Below are 16876 nucleotides of genomic sequence, written 5' to 3'. Positions count from 1 at the left end.
ACAAACTTTTTCCCAAAGAACATATGGTTTGACCATTTTTAAGTTACCAGAAAGCAAAGCATATAAATGCATAGGAGCCAGTTGGTTTCAGCTGTTAATGCCGCTATAAGCATCCATGGCTTGTAAAGTAAAATCCTGCAGACCGCTAGTCCATAGCAGTGAGGTCCCGAGGGTAGATTCTACCCAGAAACAGGCGACTCCAGTAGAATTTGAAGGAAAAAGCACTAGGCATACAGCCAGAGGCATAGTCTGGCTATGAAGGGCCTGATGGCTCATCAAAAGTTTTATTCGCTGACCAAAAGTTTGATTTGAGGCTTTTTTTTTTTTTTTTTGCCTATATATAGGAACACACAAAATATTTTTATTCATTCATTTTACTCATTCTACTTCCAAATAGGCAGTGTGCAAAAGGCAGCTTCAGCAAAGGGGCAACTCAGATGTGCGTTTAAAGCAGTGACAACACCAGTCTACATCTCTGCAGCAACTGCAGCACAGTGTAGGTTTTAGCCTATATTTGAGGCTATAACTGAACTGAAAAATTCTGAAAAATTCATGGGACAGAAAAGCTGAGGCTGCAAGCCATATCCTAGAACAAATAGCTTTGTGGTTTTGGCACTTATTTAGGAGGTATGTATTGCCTATAGCTATTTGAAAAAAAACATACCCATTCTGCCCAAATGGAAAAGGCAATTCTCCCACGTTCAAGACGAGTGTGATGTATGTGAGGCTGGATAGCCTCTGTCTCTGACTCTCTCCCAAAGAATATCATACAAAGTGGAGAACAGAGAATCCTCTGATGTTTTTCCATTGGGTTGCAAACCAAAAGAGATGGGTTCAAGGCCCTGTAGGGGGCCTTCAAAAGCAGGGTTGCCTTTTTTTTTTTTAAATTAATATAAATAATTGCCATTTTCTTGGTGGAGGTTTTAAATTTAGAGGTCTTGGGCACGTTGGTATAGTGCTAGCTGGGATAATTAGTTCACCCAGGCACAGTAGCAGGAGTGCAGTAATATATTTTATAAATTATACATGCATTGGAATTGATTTATTAAAGAAAGCCTCAAGAACTTCAGCATATGCATGTAGTAATTCAGCTATTATAGCTATATACATGCCTCTGGCACATGCCTTTCTGTGGTCTGCAGCAGTTCAGACAGCTCCACAGGTCTGGCAGGGTGAATGAAAACAAAAGTAAGCACTGGATATAAAAGGTACCTCTCTCTCTCTCATGGTACCAGCTGTAAAAAGAGGTGAAAACCCACCAACTTGGAGCATTTTAACTCAAAGAAATGACAAGAGTCCTGTCTTGCTCTTCAGCACAAATAAAGAGCAAAATAAACTGGAAGTACAAATGAAAGCATCTCAACACCCTGATAACACTGAGCCACATCAGCTTCTGAGGGCCAAAGTGAGCAAGAGATTTCTACATATTAACTAGGATGTGACAATGAAGGAAAAAAACCTCTTCAACAGTACTGTAAAATGCCAGGAGTTGCATAGATGTAATAGTACTAAGTACAAAACCTCAGACATAGACTTAAAATGTTTCAAGGAAATAAATGCATTTATGAAGAGTGATTTTCCAGCTACCAAGTGATGCAGCTTATAAATAGGGATTAGGGTCACGTTTCAGGTAATTAAGAGTGTGGTTCTGTTATGCAGCTTAGAAAAAAAAAATCCATGTTATTTGCACTGCAATTTTTTTGGAGAAGAAAAGATTCTGAAATAGATTGTCATTCCCAATTATTACTTCCAAGTCAGACAGGTTGAATTTCTCAACATACTGTGATCAACTGGTCCGCCCAGAATCAAAACCCTGTGTTCTTTCTGTCTCAAGGCAGCTATATCTTTCTGCATTTGCCTTGCCTGTAGGAAAGGGACAGCCACTTCTTCATGGCAAGGAGTGATTTCCATGTAGTCACTCACCTCGGACAGGATTCTCCAGCTTTGGTAAGAGGATCACTTGAGAGCTGAAAAAGCCACCCTAGGCCTGTGCTCAGTAAGCTTCATACCCTCTTGCATCTTTGGAAGTGGTTAAGACTGTAGTCCAGAAAAGCCTCATTCCGATCACGTCACAGAAGAAGTCACCTTTCCCTCTCCTACTTCAGTTAAGGTTCTAAATGGATTGGCGTTGACATTAGTGCTTTCAACAGGGAAAGCTAAAATAGGCAACCATGTAGTTTGTGACCTCGTAGGAGTGTCAAAAAACACTTCTTTAAAGATCAATCTTTCTCTGTCCAAAGTACTATGAAGAGACACAAAGCAGAATTTTCCTTTCCCACTGATGAAGTTTTCTGGAGATGAACTGTTTAATCTGGCCTAGAAAATTTCCCCATAATAAGCTGCATGTAGAGTAAGAAGTGGCTAACCTGGCAGTTCAATATTCACACAAACCTATTGGTCCCTAAGTACATGACACAGATTATTAGAAAAGGTGAAATCTCTTCAGATACCACCTTATAAGATTTTCCATCGAAAAGCTCATCTTCCCCCATAAACTGGGAGCGACAACGCCAAATACACAGCCACACTCAAACACGGCAAACGGGAAACTACTGGCACACAGCATACTTTGCAACCCCGGCTAGAGAAGGGATAGAGTAGATATGTAGGCTCAAACACAGAACAAAGCAATCTGCAAGGAGCAGCTCTTTTTCTTGTTGTCTAACTTTAGCAGACATACCCTGTTTTTTCCTGTCTCTTCCATATAATGTAACTGCCTAGTAGCAGTAGCACTGATAACATTTCTTTACATGAGAAGGTGAACCCACCGATTCAGAAGGTAGAATGCTTACATTAAGTTGTCTAATTTCCTGTGAACAAAAGGTTAAGATCATAGCCTACCTTCCTCCTCCTGCTTTAGAGAAGCTAGAAGTAACAGCATGCTGACAACATGGGAGGATGTCTTTGGGAAGCCACAGCAAACCTTTATGCCCAGAGTCTGTAGAAGGTGGTTAACACCAACTTAGGGAGCTTTAATTCTGCTTAGGAAGCAAACAGAACCAGAAAGTGAGAACGCTAGGCATTCAAGAAAGACCATGTCAAAGGAAAGTTGAACTGCTCATTCATCAGCAGTCAAGGCATTCTTCTGGGGAGGGTGGAAGAAGCAACCATCACAGATGAGAAAGTGTTTCCAAGTTGAAGAACTTAAAAAAAAAAAAAAAAAAAAAAAAGTTTTGACTTAGCAACCTTAAGATTTTGGCTAACAGAATTTAAAATAAGTCATCCTGATTGCAGAGATCTAAAAAATAATCAGTACAGAATGACCTTCTCAATAAGGTAGTGGAATACCAACTTGCTCTTATTGCCATTTTCACTAGTGTTTGAAAACATCCCTTTCGGCCTTCTTGCATGCTTGTTAAATACTGCGGCATCACACGGTCTCACTTAGCAGAGCTGATCAAGAGTGGCAGAAAAAGCCTATGGCACACAATTTCTGTAACAAAGTTTTTCATCTCTCCCATGTTTTTTTGCCTTTCCTCCCTCCCTTGCCTCTCCCTCCTAGCATTCTTTCTAAAGTTCTCCTTTTCCCTCAACATCTTTTAACAGGGCATCTTCCCTCTTCTCCTGGTACTAGGTAGCTGTGTATGTGAAAAATTTATTCTGATATCAGTGCTCAGAAGCAGTGCATCAAGTCACATCCAAAGCAAAATCCTCCGTTCCTTAAAATAAGCTGGCTCTTCATGAATACTGGGCCATTACTAGGGTCAAAAGAAGCATCTTCTTCTCTTGTCAGCACTGCAAGGCCCAAATATGTGGTTTACGTCCTTTATATGTTGGTTTCTTTTCCCTTCACACACCAATTCCTCTTACCTTGTTGCTGGGGAAGCAAGTGCAGTTCTTCCAATTCACAGTGTACAAGAACTAAGGGGACTCACTGGGTATTCCATTAAAAACAGCGTCCAGACAACAACGGACAATTCCCTTGAACATCATGCCAAGTTCATGACATCTAGCTGGCAAAGCTACTCCCTTGCACAAACTCCGATAGCCCAACTCAGTTCTGCTGTCCTTATGGTCCTGTGTGGGGCCATTTCTCTGAAACTCTCATACACATGCAGTTCTTACTGAGACTGAATACATCTACCCCCATTTTAAGTATCTGCAGCACAATGGTGGAAAACCATTCCCGACTTCCAATGCCAACTTGTTTGCATTAGTTTCTAAGCTCAAAATGAGCTAAGAAAGCTTTGCCAGTACTTTTCAGGCTTTACCAAGTGTTGCTGTTAACATGCATCAGTTAGATTATCTGTCTTTCCAGTATTCTCTTTGGCCCACTGCCTCCCAGAGGTAAGCACGCAGGGGGAGCACAGTCAAGATACATCCCAGCACAAAGAGTCATATTCTAGTAGCAATGAATCTGTGTGCTAAGCTTATAGAAAGGCATGCTACAATGCCTGATTTTTAATAGCCCATGGTCAGAGTGAGACCTACAGCATTATACTTTGTCTTGCCAAGCAATCACATTTCAGTACAATGATGATACTGTATTATTCAGTCCTTTTCTGTTAAAAAAAACAGACACACACACACACAAAATTGAATGTCACCATGGGAACAATCTAAAGCTGATTTTTGAAAGAGGCTCATTTCCTATAGCTTTTCTGTTAGCATAAAAATAACATCACTGAACTATATCAAAAGCGAGTGCTTTATGAAATATCATCTCTACAGATACAAGTAAGTTCTGAAAATACCCTCCCTTAATGGTTCCATTTCTTTAGTTTCTGAAATAGAGTTAAGGGGCCAGAAACTATAATTAAGAAAGAATTAAGAAATTAAGGGGCTTTTCCTCACGAAGAAACACACCCCTAACTGCCATCAGTGTGACCTAATTCAATCATTCTTCAGCCTGTAAATGTGCATTAAGTGTCAGTATGGAAAATTTCCTTCTCAGAAGAACAGTTAAAACTTACAAAGCAGCCATCCTAGTTGGCTGGCTGAACAAACGACACATGTTCACACAAGGATAATTCAGTCAACCGTCTTAATAAGGATTTACTTTAAACAGAACCTTGTATGGGTACACTAGACTCAGTCTCATTAAGGAGTAGTTGGATTTTTATACAGCATGAACCATTGGCAATCTAAAATAGACCCACTGAAGAATGGAACGGAGAATCAAACGCACTGTTTCAGACCCAAGCTCTATGTGCCTTTAATACTTTCTTTTTCCTTTTCCTTTTTAGAGAGAGAGTGCACACTACGACAGACATTCGCATTTATCATGTTTTTAACTTCTTTTCTAAGGATGAATTCTCTGAATCTGCATCTTCCAACTCCACTCTGTGCCTTTTCAGTCCTCCGAGAGACTGAGCGCTCTCACTGCCCGTGGGATGCAAGTCAGCAGTATCCTCTCTTGTGCTCACACTGTAGCTGTTCGAGTCCATTTCGGATAAGCAGCAGTCTTTGTGCAAGGTCACACCCATCTGTACAAGGTTGCCATTATCAGCATTTGAATGTACCTGTAGTCCTTGAATCACACTCTCCTGCTCTCCAAAACTCTGTCCATTGTTGAAGCATGAAGGGCGAAGATGCAAGTGGCCATTATTGTGGTTAACACAGGAAGTGTCAAGGCTCCTCTCCTCACCATCAGCAGTCTGGTTTCTGGAGCAATGACCAGACATGCTACAGATGGTGACAGTAGAGAACGGAGGGACCAACGAGTGATGGCCAGATGCTGGTTGACAGTTCTGACTATTTTTCTGTTCCAGAAGTCCCGCAGTCTGAACACAAGGCTCTTCAGTACAACTAGTTAGCCCTTTGCAGTTAGCTTTTCCATTGAGCTTTTTAGTCTCAAAAGAATGTTCTACACCTCCACTGCTGGTGTCTTCAGATGTGTTTTCTGGACCCTCCATCCGCCACTGATTGTCACATTCATAAGCTTGACCATTACTAGAATTTTCTATCAAACCACATTCCTTTAAAGTTTCTTTGTTGTGGTGGTTTTCAGTGGAAAGAGCTGGAGAACCTTGAGGAACTACTGAACTCAAGTTCCTAGCATCTTCCTTAATTAATGAGCGTGCTGTACCATGTCTTCCACTAGTTCCTGGTTTCCCTTCATCATTTTCCCCATCTCCATGGGAGGATTCACCATCTTTACCAGCTGAATATGATATGTAAGAATAATGAAGCCATTTGTATGCTTTATAAATTTTTCTCTCCACTGACTCGCTGTCTGAACAAGGAGAGGTCCTTTCTTTAAGGACTTCCTTGTTGGCTGAACTCCTTTCAGGTGAAGAAGCTGGAGAAGAAGAAAGATCATCTACTTTGATCTGTGGGTAGTCATAGATATCCTCACCTATGTAGGGGGTCACATTCTCTGTGTTAGTGCTAGTCCTCTCTTCTTTTTGCACCTTCTGTCGGCGCCTCAGTGCATTGCGCTGCCTCATAGACGTGCGTCGTTCATTCAGTTCTTCTTCATCCTCAGTGCTGCTGCTGCTGCTGCTGGAACTGCTGGATTCGTTTTCCTCAGGACTCGGGGACCGTGGTCGTGGAAAGAGGTCTGTGTCTAGCTCTGCCTCACAGGTATTTTCATCAGAATCAGACTCATTGGAAAGGGCCAGGAGACGTTTATCCTGATACTTCCTCAGTGCAGAGAGCCTCTGCTGACGGGACGCCACATCTTCTCTGGCTGAGGGGGATTCAGATGATCTTAAGGCCCTTAAATTATAGGCATTTTCATCAGATTCTTCAGCCACATGTGGTGGGGAATGATGCAAAGAGGCAGAAGACTCTGACTCACTGTAAGCAGAGCGTTCACTTACTCCTGCGTGGAGCTGCAGGATGGTGCTCTCACTGAGGTCACTATCTGAGTCAGAACTCCAGCCTTCGATCTCCCGGCGCACTAGGGAGTCGAAAAAGGCCATCATTCGTGGATCTTCCTGGACTGATTGGTTGGCATAATCATGGGACAGACCACTACCACTGTTCAACACAAGACTAATGTACTCTTCATGAGTGTAGAGGCAACGGGAGTCATCCTCAATTCTACCATCCAGATCTCCTGTGCAATCAGGCTGTTTATAAGGACTCCAGATCTGTAACAGAAAACAAAAAATACACGTTGCTTTGAACTGAAAGTGTCATAAGCATTTGAAATAGAACAATAGAGCAAATATTAAGAAATACGGCAAGCTGCAGATTGTTTTTATTAATATAGTTGTTTACCCCCCAGACCAAAACTTACAAGTATTCCAAAGAGATATTTATTTTCCCCTTTAAAAATGTGTTTTTCTATGTCTCCTTCATCCATCCAGATTGTAAAGATCTCATGCCACAAATTCTCCATCACTGCAATGTTTCAGTGTGTAATAACGTCTCCCAAATTGCAGGGCTCTATTTTTATATAGTAAGTGATGCTTACTCACTAAGGGTAAGAATAGCCTGTTGCCTGCAATATAGTCTTAGCACTAATGAAGGCACTTGTTTCCCAGGAAACTGGAGTTGCTTGTGCCAGTGTTGTAGAATAACATTTCATCCAGCTGCACAGTCACACCTGATCAGCAGTCAGGGAGCTGAATGTATGGAGGTGAAAAGCAGTTTCCACTATTCCCTTTAGCCAACAACATTTCTGAAGGAAATAAAACAGACTCCCCCACCCCCCTCCTCCCCCAGCATCCTCTCAAGAAGCTGCAGTAGTTTTAGTTAGAGGAAAAAGATGAAGGAGAAGAGTTTTAGTGAAAGCTACTTTTGAAGTGGAGAGGGGTAATAACATTGCAAAATAAAATGATTTCACCAGAATTAACAGCCTTGACTCTGCTGCCAGCCTAACTCTTCTTCGTTTTGTCCTGGTGTGGAGGGAAAAAGGAAGACCCAGAACCCCTCAAGAACAAAAGCCCCACCAATATTCCCAAGAATCTGGCAATACACAGCAAACAACAGTTGGATCTCCTTCACCTCTCTCACTTTTACTCACAGATTCAGGGACAACATGTTTAAGGCACTCATTTGGACAACAGCCACCACCACCTTGGTCTAGATTGATGCTAATCTAATGCAAAACACTTACTGTAGACAGAATGCGTATGCAGCCTATCCACAACATTGTCTTAAAATTCTGATTATAAAGTATCTGCTTTCAGCCATGCTTTTGTTTTACCAGGCTAACAAGCTCAGGGCAAAATTTTCTATGCCAGCTATCTATACTAGGTTGGCCTTTTGGAAAAAACATCCAACTCATTTCCCAAAAGAAATTAGCAAAGTTTGGTTTCAAGTAGACAAAACTGTTAATGAATGGGATAATCAGCATTCATCTCATAGATGCATAGTTAATATACGCAACATAATCTGATACTATCATGCCAAGCAGTATTAAAAAAAAAAAAAAGCCAATGAGGATGCTAGTAATTCTGTACTAGAGAATTTCAACAGTGTTCAGTAAGACCTTGACCTTACATTTCTAATATCTGTGGGAAAAAAAAAAAGTAAGTTATTTTGTTGCTTCTTGTTCACACAGTCAAATTTAAGATATACAGGTAACCTTTATTCTGGAATTCCCTCAAACTGGAATTTTTGTTTTGCATCCTCAATGTAATTTACAGTTAATATAGCTTCCACATATAATCTGGCCATGCAGGTAAAAAAAAACTCTATCCCAAAATTGAAGTTAGCTGCAGATGCACCTTTTTCTGTACAGAAATCATCAAGCTGCCTTTAAGCAAAGAGCAAAGCAATTTTACATTGCATTTCATTAGCCTGTTCCTAAGAAGTGCTTCAATTTCAAGGTGCATTTGCTATTTCCAATGGCAATTTTTATTGTTTGCAGTACTGAAGCAAATTCTCTTCCAGCACAGTTCATTAATATAACACTTGAAACTAGAACGAAGACAATCTCCACTGTTTGATTCAAGCACTGCACTTACTAGAAATGTAGTTCAGGGGACAAATATCAGGCTTGGTTAAACAGACTGCAGCCCAAAAGCAGGTGTTGCTAAGCCCAGTATGCTTAGACTTCCATCAACTACACTTGGCGTTTTTGAACTGTTCAAGAGAACAAAAAGAGCATCACTTCAGCCTCTAATTACTTCTCATGAACCGCTTTCCCAAAGACAAGATAGGAAAGAGTCTTCTCTCCATGTATGCAGATTTATCAGTGGATTTATCAGATCTTTTCCCTTCTTTGCCATGCTATTGAGCATTTCAGGAAGTAGACATCCATATATTTGAGAAGCATATACCTTCTTGGATATGCTTCATGCTGAGCATATGTCACAGGAACCAGGCTGTTTGCTTGGACAAGCATGCTTGCATACCCCTTCCTCAAGTCATCCTAGCAGCGTAAGCCTGATCATTAGGTTTTATGAAACTGTTGCTCTGAACACATTTTGCCATCCATTTCAGCATCTCATACATGTTTTTGCATCGAGTGTAGAGCTGTCATAACAATTATTACTGGTTTCCAGACTGTGGAGGAAGCCTCATCATGGTGGCTTGCTGTTTTTGCCCTCTACTTGGGAGGGCACCTTTCTTCTGTTTCTCTCTGTTTCACAGATGGATTCCTGAATTTCCTTCAGGTGCAACGTTGTCTAGGCAGTATTTACTTCTAAGAGGACATCAAGTTTTAAGTATTCTCAGACATGTAGTGTCATTGCAAGTTAGCTTCTGGATTTTGCTAAGACTTTTTTCAAGAAAATTAGAACACACTTAGATTTTGTATGAACCACTATAAGTGTGGGAGAAGGAGGCTGCTCTGAAGTCACTTTGGAAAAGGTTTATTTATGAAGAGAAGTCATCTATAAATGTATATTAAGTGAGCTCAGTCAGATTCCACATCCTTACCGCTATTGCTACCAAAAGCTTTTTGCTCACACTGCAAGTACCAGAGAAAATAAAATGCTAAATTTTGAAAACATAGCTGAAGAGTTCATAGTGGGACTATTCCTCTAAGATACATCTGTTCAGAGAGAAGGAGTAAATAAAAAGGGGAAGTCAGAGAACTTCAGGATTTATTGCCATGAATGCCCATTTGTACAGGATCAGATGGCACTGGAGATCAATCTCTGCTTTTTGCTGGGGACTGCAAGGGCCCACCAGGGCTCCAGAAAAAAATCAGACTAAGAATCTTTTCCTTGGCAAAACTGGAAAGTCTTTAAGCTAGTAGCAATTGGGCCAGAGCTGTTTCTGTGGCACCTGAAGTGGGTTTCTTAGTAAATGGCCTGCCCTTGCCTTTTTCTTGTCCTCTGACTGATGCTATGTCAAGGAAGAATGTGAGCAAAATAGAGAAAATAAGTTGGCAGATCATCCTACTGAAGGATATTAGGAAGTTCTTTCTCTGTCAAAGGACTAAGGAGTGCGATATTAGTCACTGATGCCCCAAGTCTGGATATAAAAATAGGAACAACAGAAAAAGGGAGTACAAAACTGCTTCTCTGTCTACTTCAGCAGAGATGCTGCAAATGGCATCACTGAATTGCTTGTACTACATGGTGCCAAAACCCCAAAATTTAAAACAAAAAATGAGTTATGCCCTTAGTGCAGCAATAATTGAAACCAGCTATTTTAGATTATCTGTTAAGTCAGAGGCAGCTAGCCACCATAACATTAATCTGTCACCATAGCAACAAGGGCAAATAGACTTTGCTATCTTCGATACACTGATGATTTTCAAACAAATGGGTCCTACAATAGTCATCCTCAAAAAAAAAAATTATACAATATTCCCTTTCTCTTAAGATTCAGTACAAAATAGTCTTCATTCTAAAAATCCTTAGGTGCTGGGCTCCATTTCATCTTTTCTGGAACTGTCTTCTAACTGCATAATTCTCTGTGGCCCTCCTCTAAGTCCCACACATTAGAGGGAATGCTTCATTTATTTCTTTTGCAATGCAACTCATTTTTCCTGACAGCATACCCTAATGTCTTACACACTTAACTGAGGAGAAAGGGTTTATTTTATTTTATTTTGCTTAGCTCCAGTGGTGAATGTTTGCTGCAAAGTGATAATTTTAGTTCACAGCTGCACTTTTCAATACCATCCTTTTGAGGTTCAGGTTGCTGAAATGGAGGGCAATGAGCAATTCATATGGGCTGATGCATCCAGCACACTATCTGGAGTCAAGGCTTCATGTATGCTTTGTTAATGAGTTTATTAAGTTTCATTTTGGGTTTCTGAAGCCTCTCACTTAAATATTAAAAAAAACCCAAAAACCCAAAAACAACACACACAAATTCCTCAATCCTCAACAGCTTAACCATTGTATTCTCAGTGCTAGCAGAAATCAAAGCGTAAACCACTGAGTTATATTCCTTCAGGTTCCTTAAAACAAAATAAAAGCAAAAACATAACCGCAAAGGTCAAAGTCATCCCTGTGAGTGATGTTCATTTCAGCAGGGTTAGGCCTGAGACGAATTTGCATCTCATTTGGAATCAGCATTAAAATAGCAAGTGTGTTGGCAGAAGCACGTGGGATTCTTGAATGGCTTGTCTGTATCATGCCTAGATGCTGGTGCTATCAGTTCCTCACTTGTAGAAGTACTAAATATAGGCCAGCTAGTCTGAAAATTAGAGCTTCGATAAAAAACTGCTTGCATCCACATTTTTAATTCATCACAGTGTTTCTACAACTGAGGGAATGGAACACCAGCCAACTACTGTGAAGTTATCTTTTATGACTTAAGTCCATAAAATTTTTTAGAAGATACTTGAAGGACAGTGGAAGGAAGGAGGCTTAAGGAACTTTTTTAAAAAAAACTAACTACAGTTTTTATTTATGGCTGTTCCTCTTGTCATCTCAACTTCTCCAGGCAAGCATATCAAGCATTTATGTGAGGGAAAGACAGCCGTACAAGGAAAGAACTTGTGTTCTGAGCTGTTTTAAATGCAGTAAATAGCCATGTTCCACTAGCCGTAAAGCTTTCTCTCCCCTCTGTTCTATCTGCCACTCCACTGCACAGGCTTTCCTGCCAGCCACCACTGTCTTTATTCCTGTGTTTACTCTGATGGTCTCCTCCTTACACCCTAGCTCCTCAATCCAGCCAAATTTTCCTCTGCTCATTCAAGGCCTCTCTCCTCAGGCCCTTCTGTCCTCGTTGCATTAGGTAGATTCCAGCAGCTCTCAGAACGGCCGGGCTGCTGCTTTCTGTTCTCCCTTACTGTTAGTGGCTGTCGCTGGCCTCCAGCCTATCTTTTTGCAATGACCTCTGTAGAAATAGCTGGAGTGAAAGAGAAACTACCACCATATGGTCACCTAGAAACTGCTGTTCCTAAAAAACACACAAACCAGGCTAGATATGAGACTTGAACTTTAAGACAACCTGATCCCCAAACAAGGCGAATTACAAGCTGAGCCAAACGGACGTACAGCCAAAGAGTAAGAAGTCCTGTCTCGCTAATAAACTTCATACGTGAAGCACTTTTCCCTTGATTTGTTTCCAACTTGCAGTGTTTGGGGAATTCAGTTGCTTCAAAGCAGCTAAGCAAGTTCCCCGCACATACTGTGACACAACAGGCGCTCTCTGTTAGAGAAGCATTCAAGCACAGCTGTCTTCAAAAGAGTTACACAACCTGCGACTGGACACTTAATCAAACTAACCTTTTAATCACCTGGGGGGGGCGGGGGGGGGAGAAGTATACAAAAGCAGCACAGGGAATGTTTATACCAATGCTAATCCAACAGTCAAAGCACACTCATGCAGGAAGGAATCACAGGCTGAAAGGTCAGCACATCCAAAATCCAAAAGGGAGACTTAAGATTGCATGAATTAAGGTCCCAAAGCAAAAAAATTCTTCCAGCAAAACTGCTTTTAAACAGTGGCAGGCTAACCACTTTAAAATTGAATATCAGTGAGCTGCGAAGACTATTCAATGCACTTTTGTTCAAAGCCTGTATTTAATAGATTTCATGACCAAGATACTTGTATACAAATGTGCCAGAGGGACGCAGATGAAGGAAAAAATGGAAAAACAAATTGAAGTACCAGCAGAAGACAGAGGAGAAAGAAAGTTTAAGTAGGATCAGATCCCAAAGGCTGTGAGTGGCTGTAATGCAAGTGATGCAGCTGGGAACTGGGCCATGGTCCCAGGGATTTGGGCCAGTTCTAGTCCCTAAGTTACAGGCTATTAAAATATTCCTTGGCAGGATGAGTTCATTCAGTCAACTTGTAGTTGACTAAAAGCATTTACTTATACTCACATAACCTCAATTATGGCCGTCGGTAGGCAAGACTCATGCAGCAAACAGTTAGAAGCAGCATCAGTTCTCATTCTCCTACTTAAAAATTAAGTTGTTCCGCTTTCTTTCCTCTTGTTAGACCTAAATTATAGCAAAATTTCTACAGCAGCAGAATGCAAAGTGCATTAGCATAGCACAGTCTCCCCTGCCCCTCTGTTCTTCCCTACAGAAACCTCTACTGTAAGAAATAACAACATTTCTGCCTTGCTCCTAGGACAGACTGTCTTTCCGTAAGGAAAGAAAGTTCAGGAATCTAACAAAGCCTGTATTCTCTTTGCAATCCACATAATGAGGCATAAACTTTCTAAAAATACTGTAAATTATCATAGGATTCAGAAAAGATAGATAGTGGAAGGCAGTAAGAATCCTGTTCCCTCTGGAAGCTACAGAAAGTTATGTTGTATTGTTCCAAAGCAGAAGCGTGTACTTTGAAGTAAAAATTACAGAAAGATACATGAGGCAATTTTTGGGCCGAGTTCAGCTAGCTCAGGATAGGATAAGGCTCAGCTACACTGTTCAAAGAGAATTTTATTAAATTTTAGCTCAAAGCATCAGAAATCTTAGAGGAGATTACACAGTACAGCTATGACCAAACTTTCAGGAGATGGACTGTTTGTAGAACACTTTAGCTACATACAGAATGAAACTGGAAACAAATTCCTTTTTCAAGGCACAAATCCAGGAAATTCAGATCTTATCCCTTACCTCTAAAATCTTTAAAACTCGGGGGAAGCGTTTAAAGTCGAAATGTCTGATAAAACCTGCATCAATTTCACCAGCTAATGAGACATACCACCTTACAAAAAAAATAAAATGAGCTGAGAGAACGGGCTTGGAAAAGAATGGTCCTGAGCAAAAGGGTTTCTCCCTGAAGTACGGAAATAGCACATTTTCTGATAATTAATCTTACCTTTATAATCTTTTCAACACCAGAAGAACAGATCATATAAGTGTGAGGATTAAACCGGACTTGGTTTACAATTGACCGATGACCTTTCAATACCATAAAAGCACCGTTGACAACCCTGCCAATGCCACCTAGGAAATAAAAAAGCGCACACAAATGAATAATTAAATTTTCATATTCCTGTCGTTCATAATCATATATATGACAATGCACTTCAACTTTTTTCTGCACTATTTCTAAGCCCTTTGTTGGCTGCAGAATTCTCATTTTACAAGTAGTCCTTTCGAAAAGCTACAAGTCTGATGAAGGGCATCCTTCCTGCAAATTAGGACTTGGAGGAAAGCTCTAGTACAACTATCTAAACAAACAATGAAGGCTTTTGATCCAACAGGTCAAGTACATGAATAAGAACAACATACATTTTTTATCGGAACCACCAGTGAAACCAGAGGGCCTAAGGCATAACACCAGTTAGTTTGTGAATTTGAAGCAAAGCTAAATATGGAGGTTGACTTTTTAAATCACTATACCTTCTCTGTTACCACCAATTCATTACCATCATAATTTACCCTATGGGTAGGAATCTAAGGCAGTTAATCTTCAGAGCTACTAGCCTGAGTAACTACAGTACAGCTAGAGTTAACGCAGCCTTCTCCAGACTAGGATCTGTCATAACTTGCATTTCTGTGGATCCAGCTTAAAGAGGGTCCTGAAATAACACAACTGATCAGTAGGTTATATAATTCTTCATCATGTGGTGGCAAATTAGTTGAAGTGGATTGCTTTGGTGGTAACTGTAAAACTCAAACCAGAGAAGAACTCTGCACACCTCTATCACCTTCTGTTTGTCAGGTTACATAAACGGCAAGAAACTGTCACACAGTGAATGTTTATGTTTATATATTATATATTATTCATACAAATAAAATTATTAATTTGTTGGAAGGCATACTTGCTTATCTGAACAAACAAGAGTTACTGAACATGCTAGGATTAATATTGCAGTGAAAGAAGCCAAGACTTCTTTTAAAAGAAGTGAAGTAAAAACTGAAAACAACTTTAGAGGAAAACAATCCTTATATTTACAACTACAAAGGTTGTAAACACACCTTATAGAAAGTTAACATCCTTTCATTAGCCTCTGTGCTACTTACAGTCACCTTAACACTAAACAAGTAGACTTTATGTCTATGCAAAGTTTTATGTATATGTAAAGCTTTATAATTGCTTCTTCCCTGCTGAAAGCGTTTGCTATCCTTCTTTGTCCTCCACAGCTTTTTCTGCTGAAATAGCTGCAGGTTGAGCCCTAAACCCAACGTTGAAAAACCTGTCTTCTACGACAAAGTCATATAGTTCCCCTACAACCCTACATCACTTTCTATTTGTTAGGTTACAAAGACGGCAAACAACTGTAGCCCGTGTTCAGCTCTTCTCCTCTTACAGGAAATAGTCCATCCCTTCGGTTCATCGTACCTACACTCTGAGGACCTAACTAATGTGTACAAAGCATTATAAGGATTCAAGAAGTGAGGAGTCATCCACCTTCCCCAAAAAAGTTCATACCTATCCATACACAGATCTTTACAGCTTCTGGAAAGTGTTCTGTTGGCACAGGTAAGTGTTTGCACACTATGGCAGTCTCATGGCACTTTGGGACAGAAAGAGCTACAGGTCGCACTTGGTAACATGATCATCAAAACTGCACTGAGGCTGAGCTACCCGGCACAGTTCTTTTATTTGGGCACATCTGTATTTTCTGTGAAGGTTAGTAGACAAGTCCAGTGTTCAGTCATTCCAGTAAGATTTCACTAGGGTAAGCAAAGCTGACTGAGAAGTAACTGACTGGAGAGCAGGTTCATGAAATTTCAAACTGGGCCTTTTCGATTTTCTTTCCCATTTTACAGGATTCCTCATGCCTTTTCATTCTGCTCACCCTGCTAGACATTCATGACCACATTTGTGGCTGATGGCAAGTTGCCCTACTCCCACAGCATTCCTTCCAGCCAAATCACAGTTGTCAATCCAGTTGCATGCATCTAGCCAACTGTAGATGGTTACATCAAGTCCAGTTCTCAAACCACTTATCTTGGCGCAGCAGACAAACATTCCAGGAAAAGGGCCTCAGGAGTGAAGAGACCATTTACTTAAGAAATGTTTCCAAGGCTGTAAGTAATGCCTAAAACCAAGTTTTAACTATCCACGGACCCTAGCTGCCTGAATTCCGTACAACACAAGAGATGCACACTACAAAACACTCATAAAAGAGTCAGAAGTTGGAGACAATGAGCAAAGGAACAATTATACTGCAGATGAAATACAAGGTTAGGACACCAATAACTTAGACTGTGTTTCCAGGTTAGTCACTAGCTTCTCATGGGACTGTCAGCAATGTGAATTAACCCATGATTATTTTCCTAGTGAAACAGTGATAGTAATTATTTCCTGCCAAAACAATTTTCTGAAACTTTAAAGGTTTTTTAAACACACGAAGAACGCTGGATAAAGAGTACACCATGCCACGTCTTCAGAACAACTCTGCTTAGGCCATACTCAAATTCAGACAGCGTACGGGAACTCCAAAGATTTCTGCTTTAATATTAAAATTCTCAAATTAAATTAAAGCTTCTTTTAAGTTGTTAACTGTAAAAACAGAAATGTCAGAGTAGTAGAGCATACTTCATTCCTCTTAGAGTGAAGGTGACCTTTCCCACCAAGCCCCCTAAAACAGTCAGCTGACCAATTACAGAAAAAGTCCCTTTGGAGCACATTACTGCAATCGCAAAGCTTAACAGCCAGCTTT

General features: G+C 40.5%; 1 protein-coding gene across 3 annotated transcripts in view; it reads right to left on the bottom strand.

The window, feature by feature from the left end:
* Window positions 1-4967: 4967 nt before the first annotated feature.
* Window positions 4968-16876, bottom strand: part of DCAF5 (DDB1 and CUL4 associated factor 5) — a 77589-nt gene continuing 65680 nt past the window's right edge. For all 3 annotated transcript variants that reach the window (XM_068946185.1, XM_068946187.1, XM_068946186.1), the window contains 2 exons: window positions 14080-14207; window positions 4968-7037 (listed from right to left, as the gene is read on the bottom strand). In XM_068946185.1, coding sequence (XP_068802286.1) covers window positions 5223-7037; window positions 14080-14207 — 1943 coding nt within the window. In that variant the 3' untranslated portion in view covers window positions 4968-5222. The remainder of the gene's footprint in view (window positions 7038-14079; window positions 14208-16876) is intronic.

This window comes from Struthio camelus, chromosome 5 (genome assembly GCF_040807025.1).
Source record: "Struthio camelus isolate bStrCam1 chromosome 5, bStrCam1.hap1, whole genome shotgun sequence".
NCBI classification, from domain to species: domain Eukaryota; kingdom Metazoa; phylum Chordata; class Aves; order Struthioniformes; family Struthionidae; genus Struthio; species Struthio camelus.
This window is presented reverse-complemented; position numbering and strand designations above follow the sequence as displayed.